The sequence below is a fragment of the Anolis carolinensis genome, unplaced genomic scaffold (assembly GCF_035594765.1).
Source record: "Anolis carolinensis isolate JA03-04 unplaced genomic scaffold, rAnoCar3.1.pri scaffold_20, whole genome shotgun sequence".
Taxonomy (NCBI): Eukaryota; Metazoa; Chordata; class Lepidosauria; order Squamata; family Dactyloidae; genus Anolis; species Anolis carolinensis.
The window spans coordinates 1690655-1712109 of record NW_026943830.1 but is presented as its reverse complement, the minus strand read 5'-3'; the positions used below and the strand labels follow the sequence as shown (position 1 = coordinate 1712109).

General features: G+C 40.4%; 1 protein-coding gene across 5 annotated transcripts in view; it reads right to left on the bottom strand.

The window, feature by feature from the left end:
* slc4a8 (solute carrier family 4 member 8) overlaps nucleotides 1–21455 on the bottom strand; it is a 129098-nt gene that overhangs the window by 45013 nt on the left and 62630 nt on the right. For all 5 annotated transcript variants that reach the window (XM_062966430.1, XM_062966433.1, XM_062966434.1 and 2 more), the window contains exons 6-15: nucleotides 18760–18948; nucleotides 16020–16123; nucleotides 13388–13545; nucleotides 12642–12729; nucleotides 9875–10021; nucleotides 8712–8812; nucleotides 7550–7724; nucleotides 5937–6070; nucleotides 3935–4180; nucleotides 1842–1947 (exon numbers count right to left, since the gene is read on the bottom strand). In XM_062966430.1, the coding sequence (XP_062822500.1) occupies nucleotides 1842–1947; nucleotides 3935–4180; nucleotides 5937–6070; nucleotides 7550–7724; nucleotides 8712–8812; nucleotides 9875–10021; nucleotides 12642–12729; nucleotides 13388–13545; nucleotides 16020–16123; nucleotides 18760–18948 (1448 nt within the window). The remainder of the gene's footprint in view (nucleotides 1–1841; nucleotides 1948–3934; nucleotides 4181–5936; nucleotides 6071–7549; nucleotides 7725–8711; nucleotides 8813–9874; nucleotides 10022–12641; nucleotides 12730–13387; nucleotides 13546–16019; nucleotides 16124–18759; nucleotides 18949–21455) is intronic.

Here is a 21455-nt window from a genome sequence, read left to right as displayed (position 1 = left end):
TCCTGTAGAAATTCCATGTAACATGTTTTAAAACCCAAACTCCTCTCTCTTCAAAAGATCTTTCAGGTTCATTCGTTACAGTTATTATTTCACATTTCAGTGGTTCATGTTAAAAGTGCTGGTTCCCTTGTCTCTAAAGCCAGTCCTGGTCCATCACTGGGATCCTGTTAGTCAAATGTAGTGACCCTCTCTAGCAATGTAGGCGTGTTTAATTTTGAATAAGAAATTCCCAAGGGAATAGTAGGATCAGCTTGTCACAGCAAACAGAATCTAGTGGTACCTTAATAACAACACAGTTTTGTTGGCATTTCTTCATAATCCCTCTCTGAACATTTTTAAACTTCTCCTTGCCTATACAAATAGCACAAAAGTAATTCAAACAATAAATGGAGTACAGCAATACAAATTCCAGTATGACATTAAATAAACAATAACAGAAGTCAATCCTGGCACATAATTGGGTTGCTGTGAGTTTTCTGGGCGGTATGGCCATGTTCCAGAAGCATTCTCTCCTGATGCTTCGCCTGCATCTATGGCAGGCATCCTCAGAGGTTGTGAGGTCTGTTGAAAACTAGGCAAGGGGGTTTATATATCTGTGGAATGTCCAGGGTGGGAGGAAGAACTCTTGTATGTTTGAGGCAAGTGTTAATGTAGCAATTGGCCACCTTGACTAGCATTTAACGGCCTTACAGCTTCAAGGACTGGCTGCTTACTGCCTGGGGGAATCAGGAGTAAGAATGCTTATGGAACATGGCCATACAGCCTGGAAAACTCACAGCGACCCAGTTATTTCAGCATGAAAGCCTTTGACAACACACTGGCAGACAATGTTGGCACTTCATCAAGAAAAATATTCTATACTTGCAACTCTGCAACTGAAAAGGCCCCTGTCCTTGATGACACATAGTGTGCCAGAGGTAATTGGATAAGAGCATCCATTGATGATTTTAAGCCACAGGTTGGTTGTAAGGCATCAGATCCTATCTGATCTTGTAAAGTGCTGTAGGCTATATATCAGAAGAAAGGACTGGCAAAATCACTTTTGAGTATTTCTTTTCTGTAAAAAAAAAAACCTGTCTCTTTCATGGAATCACCATAAGACAAGAGGCAACATGAAGTTCCATACATACACAGGCTGATTAAAAAAGGAAAAGAGATACTCCTGTAGACGTTAAGATCTCAAGTTGTGTGGGCATAACGTTTTGGAGATTTCATGTCACCAGTTACAGCCTAACAACTTTTATTTGGCATAGGTTTTGATGTATAGCAATCCATTTCATGAGATTCATGGGGTATTGCTTTAGCTGGTAAGTATTTCTGCACATACATGATTTGCAGGGCAACTGAAGTGGGAATAAAATAAAAAGATATTTATCGTTACCTTTTACAGAACCTGTACAGAACAAAGGCTTTTTAATAATAATAATAATAATAATTATTATTATTATTATTATTATTATTATTATTATTATTATTTATATCCCACTTTTCTCCTTCACGGGACCCAAAGTGGCCTTCAACATATTAAAATCACATAAAAACATAAATTAAAATTTCACCCAGCTACTGACAATTATTCCGGCTGAGATAATAATTAATTGTACACATTGTACATTTCAGTCACCTCAGAGTCACCTTTTCACCCTTGAGTAAATATCGTCTAACTACAGTATTCCAAGCATCTCATGAAATGGTCCTAAGCCCATGAACGCCTATGTCAAATAAAGCACCTGGTGCTATAAGATGCCACAAAACTCTTGTTTGGTTTACAAAATGTTTTTTTCTACTTAGTGAATGGTGCTGTGCTAAAAGTTTTTTCCCTGAAAACTCCAAAGACTTACAGAAACAGTGAGATTAGGCCACGGAACTGTTGAGGAAGTGATGTTATGGCTATTCCAGTAGTCCAAGGTTTCAACATTGGGCTTCTGTGGGGCTGAACATCTACAGCTGATGGGAATAAGAAAAGGTTAATTAAGTACATAAACAATTAATTATTAAATAAAAATTCACCCTCTCTCTGCTTCCAGAGGAGGAAAAAGCAATCTCTTTCTGAGCAAATCTTGCCAAGAAAATCAGTAACGGATTCACTTCAATTGAATTAAATGGTCAGAGTAGACAGGGCCTTAGATAAAAATTCTTAGAAGGGGATAGATTATTTAATGTCTTTTCTCCAAAGGATGTCTGAACCTGGCTTTCTGAGACTAGCTCGTTTCAATGCCACACATTCGACAGCTCTGAAATCTCAGGAGAAAGACAGGAAAGACTGTCCTTGCTCCAATTGGCTTAATAACCATGCAATCTATATATATAAAAGGATAAAAAAAATTCGGCCTAGGACAAAACAACAAAACTACACATCCCAGAAACACCAATCTCGGCAGCACAACCCCTCATCCATGCCTCTATGTTCATACAACGAAAAGAAAAGAAAAATAAAGTCCTAATTAGAGGGAGAGGAATAATTGTTTTTATCCAATTGCTGCCAGTTAGAAGGCTAAGCTCCGCCCACTTGGTCTCCTAGCAACCCACTCAGCCCAGGGGCCAGGTAGAGTTAGGCCTCACTTAGGCCTCTTTGACACTGCCTATAAAATACAGATTATCAGATTTTAACTGGATTATATGGCAGTGTAGACTCAAGGCCCTTCCACACAGCTATATAACCCATTTATAATGGACTTAATGTAAGGTAAAACCTTTACCCTTTACCTTAACTACCACCAATTCCTCAATACTTTATTTCCCATACCACCATACTTTGCCACAGCAACGCGTGGCTGGGCACAGCTAGTGTGATATAACACTGACATCAACTCAATCAAGGGCAAGGATAATTGTTGCTGCCTCTCCTCTTGGAACTCCCAGGAAGCTAAAATAAGACTGCCCAGATATTGAGAACAAGTGCAGCTTGCAGTAAGTTCTCTGCTTACTTTACCCTCTTTCACTACCCCTTTGAAAAAAAGGAAATGTCCAAGAATCCAATGCAAGGAGAAAAATCAGAGACTATCTCAGCTCAAACTCCTTTTTTTGTTTTAAAAAAAAGCCAATGATATGGTGTTAAATGCATCTGCCTCAATAACATCAGATTTGGTTGTCTTGTCTGGTGCAAGATTATCAAGAATACATAGCTGTCACTGACTGCTCATTCTGCATTTTTCAAATAATGTTTAATTAAAAGGAATATGATACTATACAACATTTCACAGACCAAAACCAGAAAACATATGGCTAAGCACTGGGTTGCTGCGAGTTTTCCAGGCTGTATGGCCATGTTCCAGAAGCACTCCCTCCTGACGTTTTGCCCACATCTATGGCAGGCATCCTCAGAGGTTGGGAGGTCTATTGGAAACTAGGCAAGTGGGGTTTATATATTTGTGGAATGTCCAGAGTGGGAGAAAGAACTCTTGTCTGTTTGAGGCAAGTGTGAATGTTGCAATTGATCACCTTGATTAGCATTTAATAGCCTTGTAGCTTCAAAGGTATGTGGTATATGGTAGACTCCTGGAGAGGTGAGAGAATTCCTCTTGTCTTTTGCTGGATTTGTTGGATTTGTGTCAACATCGCATATGGCCAAGCAACTTCAAAGTGCAGTCAAGATGGTAATTTTTATTAATGAGAAATAAGCAAGGGGAGGTTGCAGTAATTTGCTTTTGCCCAGTTTGGCTGGGAAAGGCAAAATTCAACCTCTCCTCTCCTCCTAGCTGGGCCGAGTGCAAATTGCTTTTGCACTTTGAACTGAAGTTTGCAGAAACCGAAGTAAGATAAAGGAGAAAAAAGGGGGAAAGTGGGGACATTTTTAAAAACAAGCCAAAAACTGGGATTACAGAGGGTTAATTGGAACTAACCCTGCCAATTGGAACATAATTAAACATACATAATCAGACTTCTCATAACTGACATTCCCAAAATAATTGACAATTGATTTTAAAACACTTACTTATACAATGTGAGTTGGTCAAGATCGCTGTTCATGTGAACTGGGTATTTCCTTCCCAGTTTGAGCAATTTCTCTAAAGATTCGACGATGAAAATGAGGCAGATCAAAGAGGCAAAAGCTTCTTCTGTAAACCGGGTGATGTAGCAGACAAGGGAACTGGCATCAGTTGCCACAAGCACAACGCACAGGAAAGCAGTCCACAGGCCGATGCATGATCGTAAGGACAGATAAGAAAAGCCATAGTCTCTGTAGAAGAGGGGACACGTCGGGGAGGGGGGGGGGGGAAACAAAGGGAAGGAGATAGAAATATGGGACAAACATCTGGGACTAATTTTTGTGGGTTGATTTGTCTGCCCATTTAATTTAATTAGAGAGTGTTCTGCCATGATTATTGATACCTTGCTGAGTACTTCTGCCACGAAGCTACAGAAGCCCTCTATTTCGGCCTAGAACTGTTTTATCTCCTTGTTTTTAACATGTGATGTATGTATTGATTGTATGACTGCTTTTCATGTTTGATTTTACAACGTGTCACTGTTTTTATTATTGTTGTGAGCCGCCCCGAGTCCCCTCGGGGAGATGGGGAGGGATATAAGAATAAATTTATTATTATTATTATTATTATTATTATTATTATTATTATTATTATTAAACATCTGGTTCTGACTGCAAAATCACAAAGTCATAGAGATACAAAAGCTATTTAATCCTATATGCCACCTATTAATCCAACGTCTCACTCCCGTCTGACTCAAGTTGCGATTAAGTTTGTTGCTGCTTTTCCCATTGTACCACACTTCTTGCTATCTATCATATTAATCTGTCTATTCAGATGGCAAAAACATAAGAATGGCCTGCCTCAGGGGAGCGTGCTTGCTCCATCAGTATTTAACATTTATATAAATGATTAGCCATTGTCTGAAGGGACAGAGAATTTCATATATGCTGACAATCGTGCCATCACCGCTCAAGCAGGGAGCTTTGAAATGTTGAACAGAAGCTCTCCGAAGCTTTAGGTGCTCTTACTGCCTATTACAGGGAAAACCAGCTGATTCCTAACCCATCTAAAACACAGACATGTGCTTTTCATCTTAAAAACAGACAAGCATCTCGAGCCTTGAGGATTACCTGGGAAGGAATCCCACTTGAGCATTGCAGCACACCAAAATACTTGGGAGTTACCCTGGACCGTGCTCTAACTTACAAGAAGCACTGCTTAACTATCAAGCAAAAAGTGGGTGCTAAAAACAATATCATTTGAAAGCTGACTGCCACAACCTGGGGACCACAACCAGATACAGTGAAGATATTGGCCTTTGTGCTGTGGAAGTGGCTCTTAATGAGATATACCGCATTATCACAGGATGTCTATGCCCCACACCACTGGAGGAATACTGTTTAGCCGGTATTGCACCACCTGACATCCGCTGGGAAGTAGCAGCCAATAATGAAGGGACTAAGGCAATGAAACCTCCGGCACATCCTCTGTTCGGATATCAGCCAGCACACCAATGTTTTAAATCAAGAGATAGTTTTCTAAGATCTACAGAGATACTTGCAGGAACACCTCAGCAAGAGAGAGTCCAAAAGTGGCAGGCTAAAACCCAGAACTTCAACCCACGGCTGATACCAAATGAGAGACTCCCCCCTGGACACACAGAAGACTGGGCGACTTGGAAGGTACTGAACAGACTGCGCTCTGGCACCACAAGATGCAGAGCCAACTTCAAGAAATTGGGCCACATGCGAGTGTGGAGAAGAGTAAATCACAGACCACCTATTACAATGCAGTCTGAGCCCTGCCACATGCACAATGGAAGACCTTCTTATAGCAACACCAGAGGCACTCCAAGTGGCCAGCTACTGGTCAAAGGACATTTAGTATAATACCAAGTTTTTAACTCTGTGTTTTTAAATGCATTACAACTGTACCCTCGGTTTGCTTCTGATACAATAAATAAAATAATCTGTCTATTGATCGTGAAAGAGAGCACAGCCTTACTTGCAAAACGTGAACAAAATTTTCTCAAAGACCAGCACAGGCCCAGTGCTTCCCAAGATGGTGAGGGGCTGACCAGCAAAGAGTGAATACACCACTCCAGTCAATGAGGCTCCAAGCAAGGATTCTATTGCACTCTGAAGGTTGAAAAACAGAGATAAAAATCACAAGAATTGCCAGATTGAGTCAAGAGCAAAGAGTCTGACCAACATTAACTCTAGATTCCAAAGAAATGGCAATTACACATTCAGGGTGAGAAAGGTGGGGTAAAAGTATCGTAAAATAGAGGGGCTGCTACATCTGTGACAGACCTCCCCCTTCTAGCTACTTTACATTTCTCTCTGCAGGAATGGTTGTGTTTTCTCACATAATTTTATAAGTATGTGTGTTATTATGGATAAAAACACCCTGTCGAAGGGAGTAATTTCAAATGCTACATGGAACACATTTTCATGTCTGCTGGACCAACCCTGTGAAGTATTTCTCAGGGCTGATCTACATGGGCATTAAAACACAAACCAATCCTGAACTGGCTCCCAGTTGTCTTAATGACATTCCTCCACATCTGGTAAGTATCAGAGGTTAAACCAGGTTAATTCAGGAGAATTCTGGGGATAACCCAGAGTTTGTTTGAAACTCCAGAGTATGCTACAGCTTCAGGGCAGTGTGGAGAGTTGGATGAGGTCTGATAAAGGCAATTCACTTCTCATAGAGGGCATCCCTGCCATCGCCCTTCCCCTCCACTCATTAGCACAGGGAAGAGTGGGTGAATTGTGCCACCAGTCACTCCCAACTGTCCGAAAAGCTCAAGTGCCCTGTACTGACATTAGCAGAGGTGTCCACATGACCAGGAAGAAAGTGGGGAAATGGGCTCTCTCCTTCTTCCTGGTCATGTGGGCACCTATGCTGATGTCAAGGACCTCGCACAGAACTCTGAGGCTAACCAGGAGCTCCAATGGTGACACAGAAGGTGAGGTGATGGTCCAGAAGGCCCAACGCAATCTCAGCCCAGCTGGACCTCATAGACACGAATCCACAGTGGGTACATGAAAGTATATGTGGCCTGCTCCGAACTGGTTCCAAATCTACCAACCAGTGTAGACATGGCCCCAAGAACCTTTTTATCCTAGATTAGTTAGTCCCACCCCTTTTATACATATTTGTCATGCCTAAGAACATTAAGAGCAGCAATCTATTCATAAGCACAGCAGAGATGCTATTTTTCTTTTCAAGTCCAATGATTAAGCACTCTGACTATAAATCTGGAAGGGTGGCTGCAATGTGTTCAGAGGGAATTAATCTAGGTAAGCACCCTTCGGAATGTAGCCTTATTCTCTGTTCTAAAATATATTAAGAAGAGATATGTGGTGTATCGGAATGATACATTTCCTCAAATGGCAATAAGTCTCAAAATTTCGAAAATACATGTCACTGTCTCCATAAACTGAATGATGGTACATGGGACTTTGAATTAGAAATGGCAAACACACATCAAAGGTACAAGAGGAGTGGTGATATTATATGCTTACTGCTTTTTTTTGTAAGGTAACTGTTTTTATTGCCATTGACCTGAGAATTAGTAATAACATATGAAAACAGTTTGGAGACTTTCTTACTATTTGTCCGTCTGTTGCTTCTCCAAGCAACCCCCCAAAGGTAATCACAGGTGACATGCTGGCACAGTACAGGAAGAGGAAGGAGGCTAAGCACTGGAAACTCAAACCATCTTTAAAGTCGCTCCAATACCAAGGAATTTTCCGTTTCACATCCAAGATCAGGCCACCAAAGAGCCTGCAAAGAAGGGACAGCCATATTACAACCAAAACACATGCCAATGTGCCATTTCATTTCTGGATTAGAGAATTGATAAAAGAAATGTGGAAACAAATCAGTATTTTTCAAAAATCAATTAAAACATATCATGGTACATTTTAAAATCAATTAAGAGCATACGAAAGGTAACAGATCCATTAAATAGGCTCAATAAAAAGGACTCTTCCTTATGCATTAAAAGCTGGCTTAAATAAAATTGCCTGCTTGCAAAAGTAAATTAAGGAGAACGTGCCTCTTTCAAATCTTCAAATTATTGTATTCTTTTTCCCTTTAGGACTAATAACTATGGGTTGTTGTATGTTTTCCGGGCTGTATGACCATGTTCTAGAAGTATTCTCTCCTGACATTTCGCCCACATCTATGGCAGGCATCCTCAGAGGTTGTGAGGCCATGAAAGCCTTCAACAACACACTAATACAGTAGAGTCTCACTTATCCAAGCTAAACGGGCCGGCAGAAGCTTGGATAAGTGAATATCTTGGATAATAAGGAGGGATTAAGGAAAAGCCTATTAAACATCAAATTAGGTTATGATTTTACAAATTAAGCACCAAAACATCATGTTTTACAACAAATTTGACAGAAAAAGCAGTTCAATACGCAGTAATGTTATGTTGTAATTACTGTATTTACGAATTTAGCACCAAAATATCATGATATATTGAAAACATTGACTACAAAAATGGCTTGGATTATCCAGAGGCTTGGATAAGTGAGACTCTACTGTAACTATCTTTCTCACTATGCCCCTGAGAGTTAGCAATGGTCACTGATGCTAATACTTCGAAGCAGAAAATATTCATGTACATTCATTACTGACTCTTTACCATAGAGGAGGCTTTCTGAATCCACAATCCATGTCCCTGGGCAACTCTGAGTTCTACTGTTATGACTATAGAGTTTCTTTTACTACAAGCCTTTAAAGGCAGATAGGATAGAAATTCACCTTCCCGTTCTCTGGAGCTCTGGCCCTCGGTCATCTTCTGTTTCCTCATGGCAAACACTTCCATTAGGGACCCCTGGTGGTCCTGGCATCTTTCTCTTTTCCTAATAAAATGTCAACGTAAGGAATAATATCATTAATTTTTACTTGTTTATATGAAAAATGGGGCATCAGTTAACACAAATACACAGAAATAAACACAAAAGGTGGCATAATCTTTATAGGAGGCCTTCCACAAGGAGAGTGAATAGAATCAGGGAAATTTTGTATCAGACTGTTGCATGGAAGGGAGTTGATTTAGCACTTTGTAGTTCAATGAACTTAGCACCTTCCTTCCACCCCATTTGTCTTTCTCTTTTTCTTGAAGCTGCTTCGTCTCTTGACTCAGCTTGTGGTTGCAATAAGGGGGTATTGTCTTTGTTCTCCTTGGTCTGGGCCTCTCTTTCTCTTCATCTTTGTTTCAGAAGCTGAGCCATCTGAGACGCTGTCTCAGAGTGTGGTGGAAGCTCCTTCTTTGAAGACTTTTAAACAGAGGCTGGATGGCCATCTGTTGGGGGTGCTTTGATTGTGCTTTTCCTGCATGGCAAGAACTTGGACTAGATGGCCCATGAGGTCTCTTCCAACTCTATGAGTCTATGATTCTATGACCAAAATTGCTATTGTGTTTATTTTTTTATGTAGCCTTCCTAGTTCCTTTAAAATTGGCAGATCAAATGACTCCACCTGATGCTATAAAAGCTAGACTGTATGGAATGAGATGGAAATAAGCAAGAAACTACAAGAAACCCATATCTGGTAATTTCCCCCGCCTATCCTCCAAAACTTACAAGTGACACAAAAATTCTGATAACATCTGCTACAAACCTATGTCCAGAGAACTGGAATGCAAAAATCATGTATACACAGTCAGTGTTGCGACAGTTTTAACAAGAGACTCAGCATGAACAAAGTCCTTCCTGCAATTTCAATATGACAAAATAGTTGAACAAACTATCTTCAGCTGGGCTGGCTCTGAACCAATAGGTGGAAACATTATAATATACTACGAGGTTGTTTACATTGCCCATCTAACTTAGAGGACAAGTTCTCCAGCATACGACTCACAGATCCGAAAAGCATTATTCTGAAAGTCCTGATATTCTGAAAGTTTCCATATCATGATTTACCTGAGAAGGGAGGTTTTTGGGTGGCTCTATTCTAATTGATGGGTCCCATTCTCCAGGCGGTAGCACTGTCACCTGGTCTAGAAATTCATCAAACCCAGCTAGCAGGTCGCTACGGTCTTTGGCTTTGTAAGCAACATCATGGAAAATCTATTTTCACAAGACCAAGAAGAGACATCAGTTAATTATATTTAACAACGAAATAACAAAAAAGTCATTTAAAAAACCTAAACAAATGATTACCATCTGTTAACAGACTTGTTCTGAAAAGTAAGACACAAAATAGGAACATAGATGTGTTATACCAGAATGTTTTTGATTTATTTTAAGTAATGCAGTTCATAGGCTAAATGGGTACTACAAGTACAGGTGAAGTTCTGTATATCTCCATACACAAGGAAATTTTTGAAAAGAGCATACGTGCATATGTGTTAGCTTAGAAGAAACTCCCCATTACTGAATGCATTTATTGGTGTTATGCCTGCATCCAACAGTTTTTGCATAGTTTCTGTGCATATTTTCAGTAACTTTCATGTTCAGCTTCCAAGAATAAATCCCCTGAATCTATACTTCAAACTACTCTGGAAATATTTATTGTCCATTACAAATCCCACCCTCTTGTTCCCCACCACTATTTTCCAAACCTTCCACAAACAGTAACCAAGGGCCACAACAAACAGAAAGTGCCAACCCCACCGCACTTGCGCAGTTGCCCCATGTGAATACTGGTACCTCCTCTATCACCCTTGTTGTTCTCATTATTTTAAATCTTTCAACTTGCTTCTTCCTGTACTAACCTGTGTGGCCGATTCCTTTTTGAATTATCGGTACTTTTAAAATGCTACTCAGGATGTAAAAACAGGTAGCCATTTGCCTGTTTAAAATGATCATTAAAATTTCTATTTTGAAATGACAGAACTAAAAACCCAGGACTCCTGCCAGAAATGACTCATCTATGACAGATCCTCCCTGCTTCTCTCCTGTAACATCTAGGCATATTTAGCTCTGTCATAACAATTTCATGCTCTGTGTTTAACCAGCATTGCCAGCAGTGGTTACTGACATGGAGCAGAAGTAAGCAAAGGGAAATGTAATAACTGTTTTTTACCAGAAAACCTATATCAAGCATAATATTTAGGCCTTGTATTAGAAAAATTGCTATGGCACTAGTTATGATCTTTGAATCAAGAGCTAAATGAGGCACATACTATAGTTTCTTAGAAAGCTGTCACTGTTGTGGGACTGTGTACATGAAGAAGGCAGACAAGCAGTTTGGTGAAGAGGTTTGAATATTGCATTAGGACTCTGGAAGCCAGAGTGCAGATGGAAACCTTGGGCAAGTTTCACTCTCTCAGCCTCTGAGCAAATCTTGCCCCACAAAAACCCTGTCATAGGTTTGTCATAAGTTTGTCTGCCATAAGAAAGAAATGATTTGAAGACGCACAACAATAAAACCTATTTTCCCATGATATTGGTAGCCAGATAATCCATCTATTAATCTAAAACAAAGGTGTGAAACTCATTTTCATCAAGGGCCACATCAGCCTTATGGTTGCCTTCAATGAGCTGTTGAATCCAGGGATGAAAAAATCTATGGATACATAAGGTCAACTACATATTTTTAAATATTGTGGTTGGTACTCTTTAGCTTTTGGCAATTTGGGTTGCCAAATGAAATTGAAAAACAAGTCCCATAGCTTTTGATTATGTGTCATGAAATCTTAGAATATGGGAATTACAATCTAACAATACTTGTGGTTCTTTAAGTTGGGGAAAGATTAAAGGATATTTTAAAGTCAGGGCCCTTGTACTCTGAAGGAACCACATTAAAAGGGGAGAGGTTGAGTGCAGGAGGAATCAAGTTAAGAGCGTAAAAGCACATATTAATAAGGTGCACTTAAAACCCATTTCTGCCTTAAAATGTGCACCTTTGCATGACTGTATATCCCTGAAGTAAGGCAAAACATGTGCCTTCCTTCGCTCCACCCTGTGAAGATTGCTCCAGTGCAGGTCCGCTTTTGAAAAGCCCGAAACAGCTGATCAGGCTGTCAAATGGACACACAGGTGGTTCAATGGAAGCACAAATGGAGAGCAATTAGAACTCTTTGAAACGCTTTATTTTACACTTTATAATCTTAAACAGAGATTAAATTAAGAATTGGGTGAAGAGAGAATTCCAACTGAAGGTTTTTTTAAATTCCCTCCATTATGCGCTGGACCTCATATGCACACTCCAGTGCATAATGGAGTGAATTTTTAAAAAAACTTCTGCCGGATGTGTCCCGTCCACCCTCCACTTTGATTTGCCTCGAAGGAAGATGTGAGGACGGCAGAAGACTATCTCCCTGGTACTGACAGGTTTTTGTGTGGACCTGCTTTCAGGTCCTGGGATTTTTGACTCAGTTATAAAACACAGATTTTGGCACTGTCTGGAAGCGCTCCCAGATATCATAACCACAAGTCTGGGATCTACATTCAAGCTCCACTCTCTTGACTAAACAGAGTAACCTTCAGCCTCCCAGATCTTATTGTATCACAACTCCCCTCAGCTCTAGTCACAATGTCTAATGATGAGGAATATGGGAGTCCAATATCTGGAGGGCCACATAAAATGACATGGTAGGCCTGATTCAACCAGTCCTTAAGTTTGACACACATGCTCTAAAATTTCTCTAGCATGGCTTAAGTCTCAGGATGTGGGGATTACCTGTAGATTTCTGCAATTCAAACAACTTAAAGAATAGAAATAACCTTCAGTATTTTACCATACCTCATCAGTCATGAGAGTAGCCATGGATCTCCCAATCTCATGGTATTGCTTTCCTTTCCCTATTGGACCAAGTAGGAGAAAGAAGAACCTAGACACAGAAAAAAAGACTGTGTGAGAGAGAATTTTAATTATACAATGGGCTTCAGCATTTGGACACTGTTGGATCATTTTCTAGCCTTTAAACATTTTATCAAACTTCAGGCTACACAGTGGACATGAGTGCTGATAATCTTAGTAATTCTAGAGTATAAACACTAAACGAACAACAGACTTTATCTTCATTCCAACCAGGAACTCTTTACAGTTCCGTAATCCAAAATATACAGAGTTTGTACTATATATACATATATACAGGTGTGTGTGTGTGTGTATCTACATAGTCTCTCCTCCTTCTACTTACAGTATTCTCTTTCACTGTGTCTTCAATTATAAAGAAAACAAGGCACTTTTAGATTAAAGAATTGCAAAGACTTCTCCTGCTGACACTATATGATGCCCCTTTCACAAGTCCATGGGTCATTATTCCACTTGTTTACTGATAACAAGTCAGCATTTGCAAGGCTTGCTAAACAGGCTGATTTTCCTTTTTGTGGCATACCCGGAGTCATTTTCTGCAGAAATTTGTGTAAATGAGTAGTTTACTGTTGTCACTTTTTGCTAAGAGAATCCCATTTGGCGTCAGGGTCGATAATTTAAGAAGCTATGGTCTAGTTCATACAACCACTATCATCATCAGCAACACTTACCTGGTAGGGAGTGGGACTTCAGTCATGCCCGGAAGAAGTACAGCTGGTGATAAGCGCACAAAGGCAACAAGGGGCCGAGTGAGAAAATCTACTTCTCCTACTAAAACGTTTGAGGCTTCAGCTCCAACTGGGATCTTTTTCATAAAATGGAGTTCTGCCTAATTAAAAAAAACACCAAAAAGCATAATTTCTAGGTATGGACTTAAATGAAAGAGGGCTTATTATTTTTACCGCCAGAAAATATACATCCTGTTTTCACAGCTTGCTCGAGACCAGTAGTTCCCAATCCTTTTTTACTAGGAACCACTTTGACCAGGAACCACGCTCTAACATTAGTACCAAAAGGGTTAAGAATCAGGTTTTGGTCAACTTTAAATTCAGTTTGGTTATTTGGGGTGCTGATTCAGAAAATTGGATTGAACATACCACATCAGCTTTAGTTTCTGATACAGAACATATCCCATCCAGTAGTCACCATCTGCTTGCTCACAGAAAACCATATTTTATCATCTAGAGCTGATGCAGACTGCAGCCAGGAAATCAGAAGACATTTACTTCTTGGGAGGAGAGCAATGGCCAACCTTGACAAAATAGTGAAGAGCAGAGACATCACACTGGCAATGAAGGTCCGCATAGTCAAAGCAATGGTATTCCCCATATGGATGCGAGAGCTGGATCATAAGGAAGGCTGAGCGAAGGAAGATAGACGCTTTTGAACTCTGGTGCTGGAGGAAAATCCTGAGAGTGCCTTGGACTGCAAGAAGATCCAACCAGTCCATCCTCCAGGAAATAATGCCCGGCTGCTCACTGAAGGGAAGGATATTAGAGGCAAAGCTGAAGTATTTTGGCCACATCATGAGGAGACAGGAAAGCTTGGAAAAGATCACGATGCTGGGGAAAATGGAAGGAAAAAGGAAGAGAGGCCGACCAAGGGCAAGATGGATGGACGGTATCCTTGAAGTGACTGGCTTGACCTTGAAGGAACTGCGAGCGGTGACAGCTGACAGGGAGCTTTGGCGTGGACTGGTCCATGAGGTCACAAAGAGTAGGAGACGACTAAACGACTGAGCAGCAGGAGAGCTGATATGGTCTATCCAATCCAATTTTCTGAATCAGCACTCCAGATAACCCCAGGAACAGGCCTAAAAACGAGGACAACAAGGCACTCCCGCCTCCAGGTGCCACATGGAACAGCTCCTCTCAGTGGGAGGGAGGAGGAGAAGCAGCAGTCAGGAGGTTTGTTGTCACACTGTTTATGGGTAATCAGCCTCTCCCCTCCTAACATCCCTGTTGCCTCGGCACTATAAGAGGGTTTCGCAAGACCAGTCACTCTCATTGCAACGGTGTAGTAATAGTGAGGCCATGGACCATATTTTAGTTCTTGGGATCCACTGGTGGTCCATGGATCACAGGTTGGGAACCACTGCTCTAGACTCTTCCCCTACTAATTTCCACCATTTTTTTGGCAAGACGACTGTACAGAGATCCATTTCTGTCACAACTACCCATGGCAAATTGATGTTCAGCATTATGCTTGGTATTATTGTTCATCATCATCACAGGCTATCACTAGTGGCTGAGTGTAGGGTCTTGGTGATAGTCTGTAGGTGACTGTGGAGGACTATTGGTATTAATAGACCAACAGCAATGATTTCTGATCCAATCTCGTGTCTTTCTTAGTAAAGATAAAAACCTTGTAAAACTGCAATTCTCATGATTCCAAAGCATTGAGCCATGGCAGGTAAAGTCGTATCAGTAAACATTAATTCTGCAGTGTAGATGCATCCCAAGAGAACAATGACTTCCACAAGGTCTCTGAGGGGGACTGTGGATGCCAGGATATTCGTCCATTGTCAGAGATTATCTCCCTGCAGATGTCACTGAGACCTCTGTACTTCCACCTATATAAATTCCAGAAATAGTGGGATATATTTCTGATTAGATGTGTGTAGAATTGTACTTTAAGTCTGTAATTATATGTAATTGTTTGTATCCAGAGTTAATTTCCACTGAAATCATTGAGACAATCTGCAATTCATTTTCACATTGATTCATAGAACCAATGTGCAGTTAACTTAGTATGGATTGAACATTGCGTTAATTTGATCTTATTTCTAATTACTGCTGAAAGGGAGGCAAAAATGGAGGTAGCAGGGAAGCTTGGTCTTTGGGCTCTGAGAACAGATAGGTTAACATAAAATGGAGCTGGAAAGCATCACAGATCTGTGTATCTGACTTTTTCTCATCTACGAGCATTTTTAGGTGATGCATCTTTTTTGCTCCCTGTCTCTCTTTAGGGCACACTACAATGGCAACCATATCCTGAGCATCTTCTTTTGTCCCATTCTCCCTGCGACTTGTGTAATTCCCACTCATACTTTTACATCTTTATGCCATTGAAGATTGGTAATGTAGGGAACAGTTTTGTTGATTAAAGGGAAAATATGATAACCACCATGAAACAATGTGAACTGCAGGCATAAGAAGAAACACTATCTTCTACTTTTAATTAAGCTCTTATTTTCATTTTGAACTTAACTTTATATTTGTATATGTTATTAGCCTAATCCTTAATTTTAATGTATAAAAAAACAATATGATGCAGAAATGAATAAGTTAAACATTACTGTACCTTGCTCAAGTCAGTTGGAGTAGTCTCATGTGTCAATCCATTTCTCACGTCTGAAGAGGTGGAAGTTGAAGTTAAAGCAGGCGGGAGAGTCAGTAAGTTCATCCCTGAGATGAAAACAACACAGAATCTTGGATGAAAGAAACACAAATAGTCATTTTCAACATAACCCCATATCTTTTGTGGTGTTTGTCACATATATATGTATTGTCCCTCCCTCTCCCCGGCTTTTAGGGATTTGACGTTTTGCAGATTTGATTATTTGCAGATTTGGTTAATACAATCTCTCTAGGAAACTCTAGCTTTTTCATTGTAATTCAATGGTTAACTATGGATGCATATACACTATAGAATGAAGGCAGTTTGATACCACTTTAATTGCCATGGCTCAATACTATGGTATCATGGTATCATGGCAGGATTCTGTAACATTGAGCCATGGTGTCAAACTGCAGTAATTCTGCAGTGTAGATGCACCATGAGTTACCATATGTGATGCTCAATGAGCAAGAAATTTCTAGAGAGGTGGCATCTCATCTAAAACAAAAAGAATTTTTTTTCTTCCTTTCATGGAAATTCAGCACCCCAGTCCCATGAAAGTGGAGGACTGTGCAAAATTAAACACATGTACATATGGAGAGGAGGATATCTGATATATTTTACACAAATTGATAAAATGAAGTGGACTATGGATTTGGCTTTTAAAAAACCTTTTAATTTAATCTTTAGAATTTTAAAATCTGTTAAACATACAACAATTTGAATGAATGAATGAAAACTTTATTCCTATCCCACTCTATCTCCCCGGAGGGGACTCAGGGCGGCTTACAACAAATAAAAAGGCAAGCATTCAGTGCGGCATAACAATACAAAATAACATAAGTGAAAAGGTAAACCCAATATACATCTACACAAGCAGCAAGGACATTCAGACAATTAAACACAGACCAATAAGTTCACATTATGACAATGTCACATTTAACAGATTTTAAATGTTTAGAGTTCAAAAGATTAAAAGGTTTTTTAAAAGCCAAATTCGTATTCCACTTCACTTTATCAATTTGTGCAAAGTATATCAGATATTCTCCTCTCCATATGCCTGTGTGCATACAAAGGTCTTCAATTGTTTTTTAAAAGACAGTATTTGGGTGGGGGGGTGGCAACTACAGAAAAGGCCCTTTCTCTTGTTCCCACCAGCTGTACTTGAGAAGAGGGTGGGACCAAGAGCAGGGCCCCATGTGACAACTGCAGAGCCCATAAAGGGCTCATAATGGGAGATGCAATTGGCCAGATAATCTGGATAATTTGAGGATGTAAAGGCCTAAAGTGGGATCTCAGTGGCGCAGTGGAATAAACCACTAAGCTTCAGAACTTGCTGACCAAAAGGTCGGAAGTCTGAATCCGGGGAGCAGCATGAGCTTCTGCTGTTAGCCTCAGCTTCTGCCAACCTAGCAGTTTGAAAACATGCAAATGTGAGTAGATCAATAGGTACCGCTTTAGCAGGAAGGTAACCGCGCTCTGTACAGTCATGCCGATCACATGACCTTGGAGGCATCTACGAACAACGCTGGCTCTTTGGCTTAGAAATGGAGATGAGTACAAACCCCCAGAGTCAGACATGACTAGACTTAATGTCAAACCTTTACATTTACCTTTAAATGCCTAACATGAGCTAAGGTGGTTATATTTCCCTGATATGGCTTGTTAAAGCATTCAATATTTTTGTAGTGCTTAAAGTAATGCAAAAACCTCACAATATATTTTGCGACAACGAGGCTATAGATTTGTCACCTCATCAAAACTGCTACTGTCTTTAGCTAATTGATGTTTCATGGGAAACAGGCCACTCCAGCTATAAAAGAATTAAGGCTAAGAGCCTTCTTGGAAGCATCTCTGTCAACCTGGCAATGTTCTTCCCTAAATCTACACACACACAGCTGAAATAAAATCTGAAAAGTCTAATTTGGCTGCCAGCATGCCTATTTCAAAACAGGAGGCAATCCAACTATGCAGAGAGCTGAAAAGCCTAGTGAGATACAAAGACATTTTGTCCTCACACCTAGTTCTGAGGAAGGACTCCTAACCATCAAATATTTGGGACTAGACTGATTCACTGGAGAGCAACATGAGCTGTTTCGTACAGCCAGTCTTGCTCTTCACTGAATTCACTTACACACCTTCTGTCTTCCCTAAGGGCCCTTCTACACTGTCATATAATTCAGAATATCAAGGCAGATAATCCACATTATCTGCTTTTAACTAGATTATCTGAGTCTACACTGCCAGGTAATTCATTTCAAGCATATAATCTAGATTTTATACAGATGTGAGAGAAATAGGGATGGTAGCAATGATAAAGTGGCAATAGCACCACTTCGGCTGCAGGCTTAACCAAATGTTCCAGGTTTTCCACCAAGTACATGAAAGAGGAGAAATTCATTGTGTGCAACCTCACCTCTAACCCTTCATTTTTCACACAATTCTCCTGCATATGGTTCCAGATTTTACAAGGCATCACAATTTTAACTCATTTCTCCTGGATGTGAAAAAGGGCTCTACAGATGGTGATTGGAGAATCGCACTTCACATAATAGGAAAGCTGAAGGGCTTGGTAAGTTGCCTCTATGGGTTTTGTTTGCTTTTGCTCCTAACCAAGATGTCCTTACTCTGTGGCTAGAGATAGCCAGAGGATTTTGAACTAATGCTTACAAGTTTACAAGAAACAAAGCCCAAAGATTTTCACCTGGCTTTTCCGATGGCTGAGGTTCAGCTTTTTTCTGGGCAACATCAGCAAAAGAGCGGACAATAGGGAGGATGCTGCCTTTCTTCTTCTCGTTCTGATGATGATGGTTTTTCAGGAGAATATCCCAGACTTTTTTACGAGTGGCTTCATCAAACTCACTTGAAGTTTCTTGTTGATCTAGAATCATATCTGCAAGGGTGAACAGTTGAGTTACTCAGGTACAATGTAAATGAAACACCATCCCTGGCTGAACCTTGTGATGAGCACCAACCCCCAGAGTTGGACACGATTAGACAATGTAATGGGAAAGCTTTACCTTTACCTTTATCAAGGCAGAAAAACCTACAAAATCGGCTTTGAACTGGGATATATGGCAGTGTGGACTCAGATAACCCAGATATTGTGGGATTTTCTGCCTTGATATTCTGGATTATATGGCTTTGTGGAAGGGCCCTCGGAGGAATGAACTGTGATAAAGGACAAAAGATTTAAATTTCTCTCTTCCACCTGCTAAGATCCTAACTATTAACACAGGAAGGGGATAGATTGTGTTTGAAAGACTGCATCCTTGGATAAGTTGCTGAGGGCTTCTTCTGGAGACTGAAACCCTTTTGGGGCTACATTTCCTTGAACATGTCCAAAAAGTTAGCTTATCGAAGTTATCACTAGGGTCAGAATTGAGAAATGCTCCTTCTGAAGGTTAAACAGTAGGGAGCAGTAATGCTAAGCTTACCTTACGGCTGGGAGTAAACAATTTGAATTCTCTTAAGCAGCCACCACATAAGTGCAATGGTGGCTTGTGAATTTCATGTCAGTTGGATTGTGAGTCTGCTCCAGTTAAGCTTTTAGACTTTTTATGTATAAATAGGTATAAAACTGATAAAATAGAGATAGCACAAGCAGCTAAATAATTTTTGACCAAAAATGGGCAACAGCAACCACATTGTCTGTGGCTTTAAACAATTCTTCCTCTGTGCATGAGGCAAGGCATTGTGGGAAAGCATACAGATATGGAGTTGTTTGTTATGCTCAACAGTCACACAAGATGGAAGATTCTTCTAGGTAGTGCCATTTTGCCAGGTTGTCTTTTGATCTTCCAACTCCACTTCTGAGTCTGTTCAGGGACTTCCAAGTTGCCCATTCTTGGTTTGCCCCTGAAGGCAGACCCTCATGGGGGACATCCAGTTTGGATTTCCTGGTTTAGCTGTCCAAATGGATACTCTTGCTGTTGTTGGGGAAACATTAAGTGAAGTGGTGGTTCTCATGAAGCTTTTCCTTGATTTCAGTCTACTGGGAGGAGGCTGATAGCCATGCAGTGCATGGCTTTCACAGTGTTCAACCTTATTTCAGCCCCGAAAGACAGTTGCATCTGTCAATTAGGGAAATTTAGGGACGCTTTATGTGGGAGGCTAATTTACAACACCATAAAACTGCCAGCAAAGCACGAGGAAAGGAATGAGGAAGTACAGCCACTACTGGACAGTGAAGCAACAGCTCCCCCTGTGGTCGGAATCATGAAGCTGGAAAAATGTTAAAAATGCCTCTGAGTCTGTCTAATGTATGTTGTTTGTCTGTTAGCATTGAATGTTTGCCATATATGTGTTCATTGTAATCCGCCCTGAGTCCCCTTCGGGGTGAGAAGGGCAGAATATAAATACTGTAAATAAATAATAATAATAATAATTTCTCTCCCAGCTAGCAGCAACTTCCCGTCACACATCGGGGGGGGGGGGGGGGGGCAATGCCAGCTAGCTTCTAGAATCTATCAATAGGTGTGAGTTTGAGATGTCCTACGATTATTCTACATGTTTTGTTCAGTGCTATATTCACCTGCTTTGCGTGGACAGACTTGTACCAGACAGGACAGACATACTCAGCAGTTGAGTAAGACAAGGCCAGGGCTGATGCTTTTAATTTTGGGTCTGCGCCCCATGCTATTAGTAAATTTCTGCAGGATGTTATTGCGTGCAGCTACTTTGTGCTTGGTGTTCATACAGTGTTTCCTAAATGTTAGTGTTCAATCTAAGATGACACCGGGATATTTAGGATTGGAATACTGTTCGAGCTCTTGGCCTTTCCAGGTAACTTTCAATTTCTTGTTGGCTTCACGGTTACATAGGTAGAAAGCACACACTTGTATCTTGGCAGGGTTAAGCTTCAGGTAGTTATCTTTGTAGTAGCTGAAGAGATCTTTCAGGACATTAATAAGTTGATTTTTGACTGTTTCAAAGTCTTTTGCTTGTGTTGTAAGGCCAAGGTCATCAGCATATATAAAGCTCTTTGTGAGTGCTGGCCGTGGCTGATTGTTAGTAAAGATGTTAAACAAGATCAGTGCAAGAACGCTGCTTTGGGGTAAACCATTATTTTGCCTCCTCCGTCTACTTTTCCTGCCTTGAAACTCCACTGCGTTTTCTAGGAGGTCTGGAATCTGGACAGTTTGTCTAAAATTTAGACTATGAACGAGCTATCCAAGGTGCTGAATCTATCTCTACATGCTTTAAATCCTGATGCTATATTTTAGGAGAATTCGAAAGCCTAATATAATGGTATTGAAAGTCGAGGGATATCAGCACCAGAACAGGTTTGTATTGTAGAAGAATGCTGCAGAGTCAATTTCTCTATCATTTCAAACTGAGAGTTTTCTTCCCGTTAATATACCTTGCTGAAATACTAAATCACTGCCTAAATAATGCATC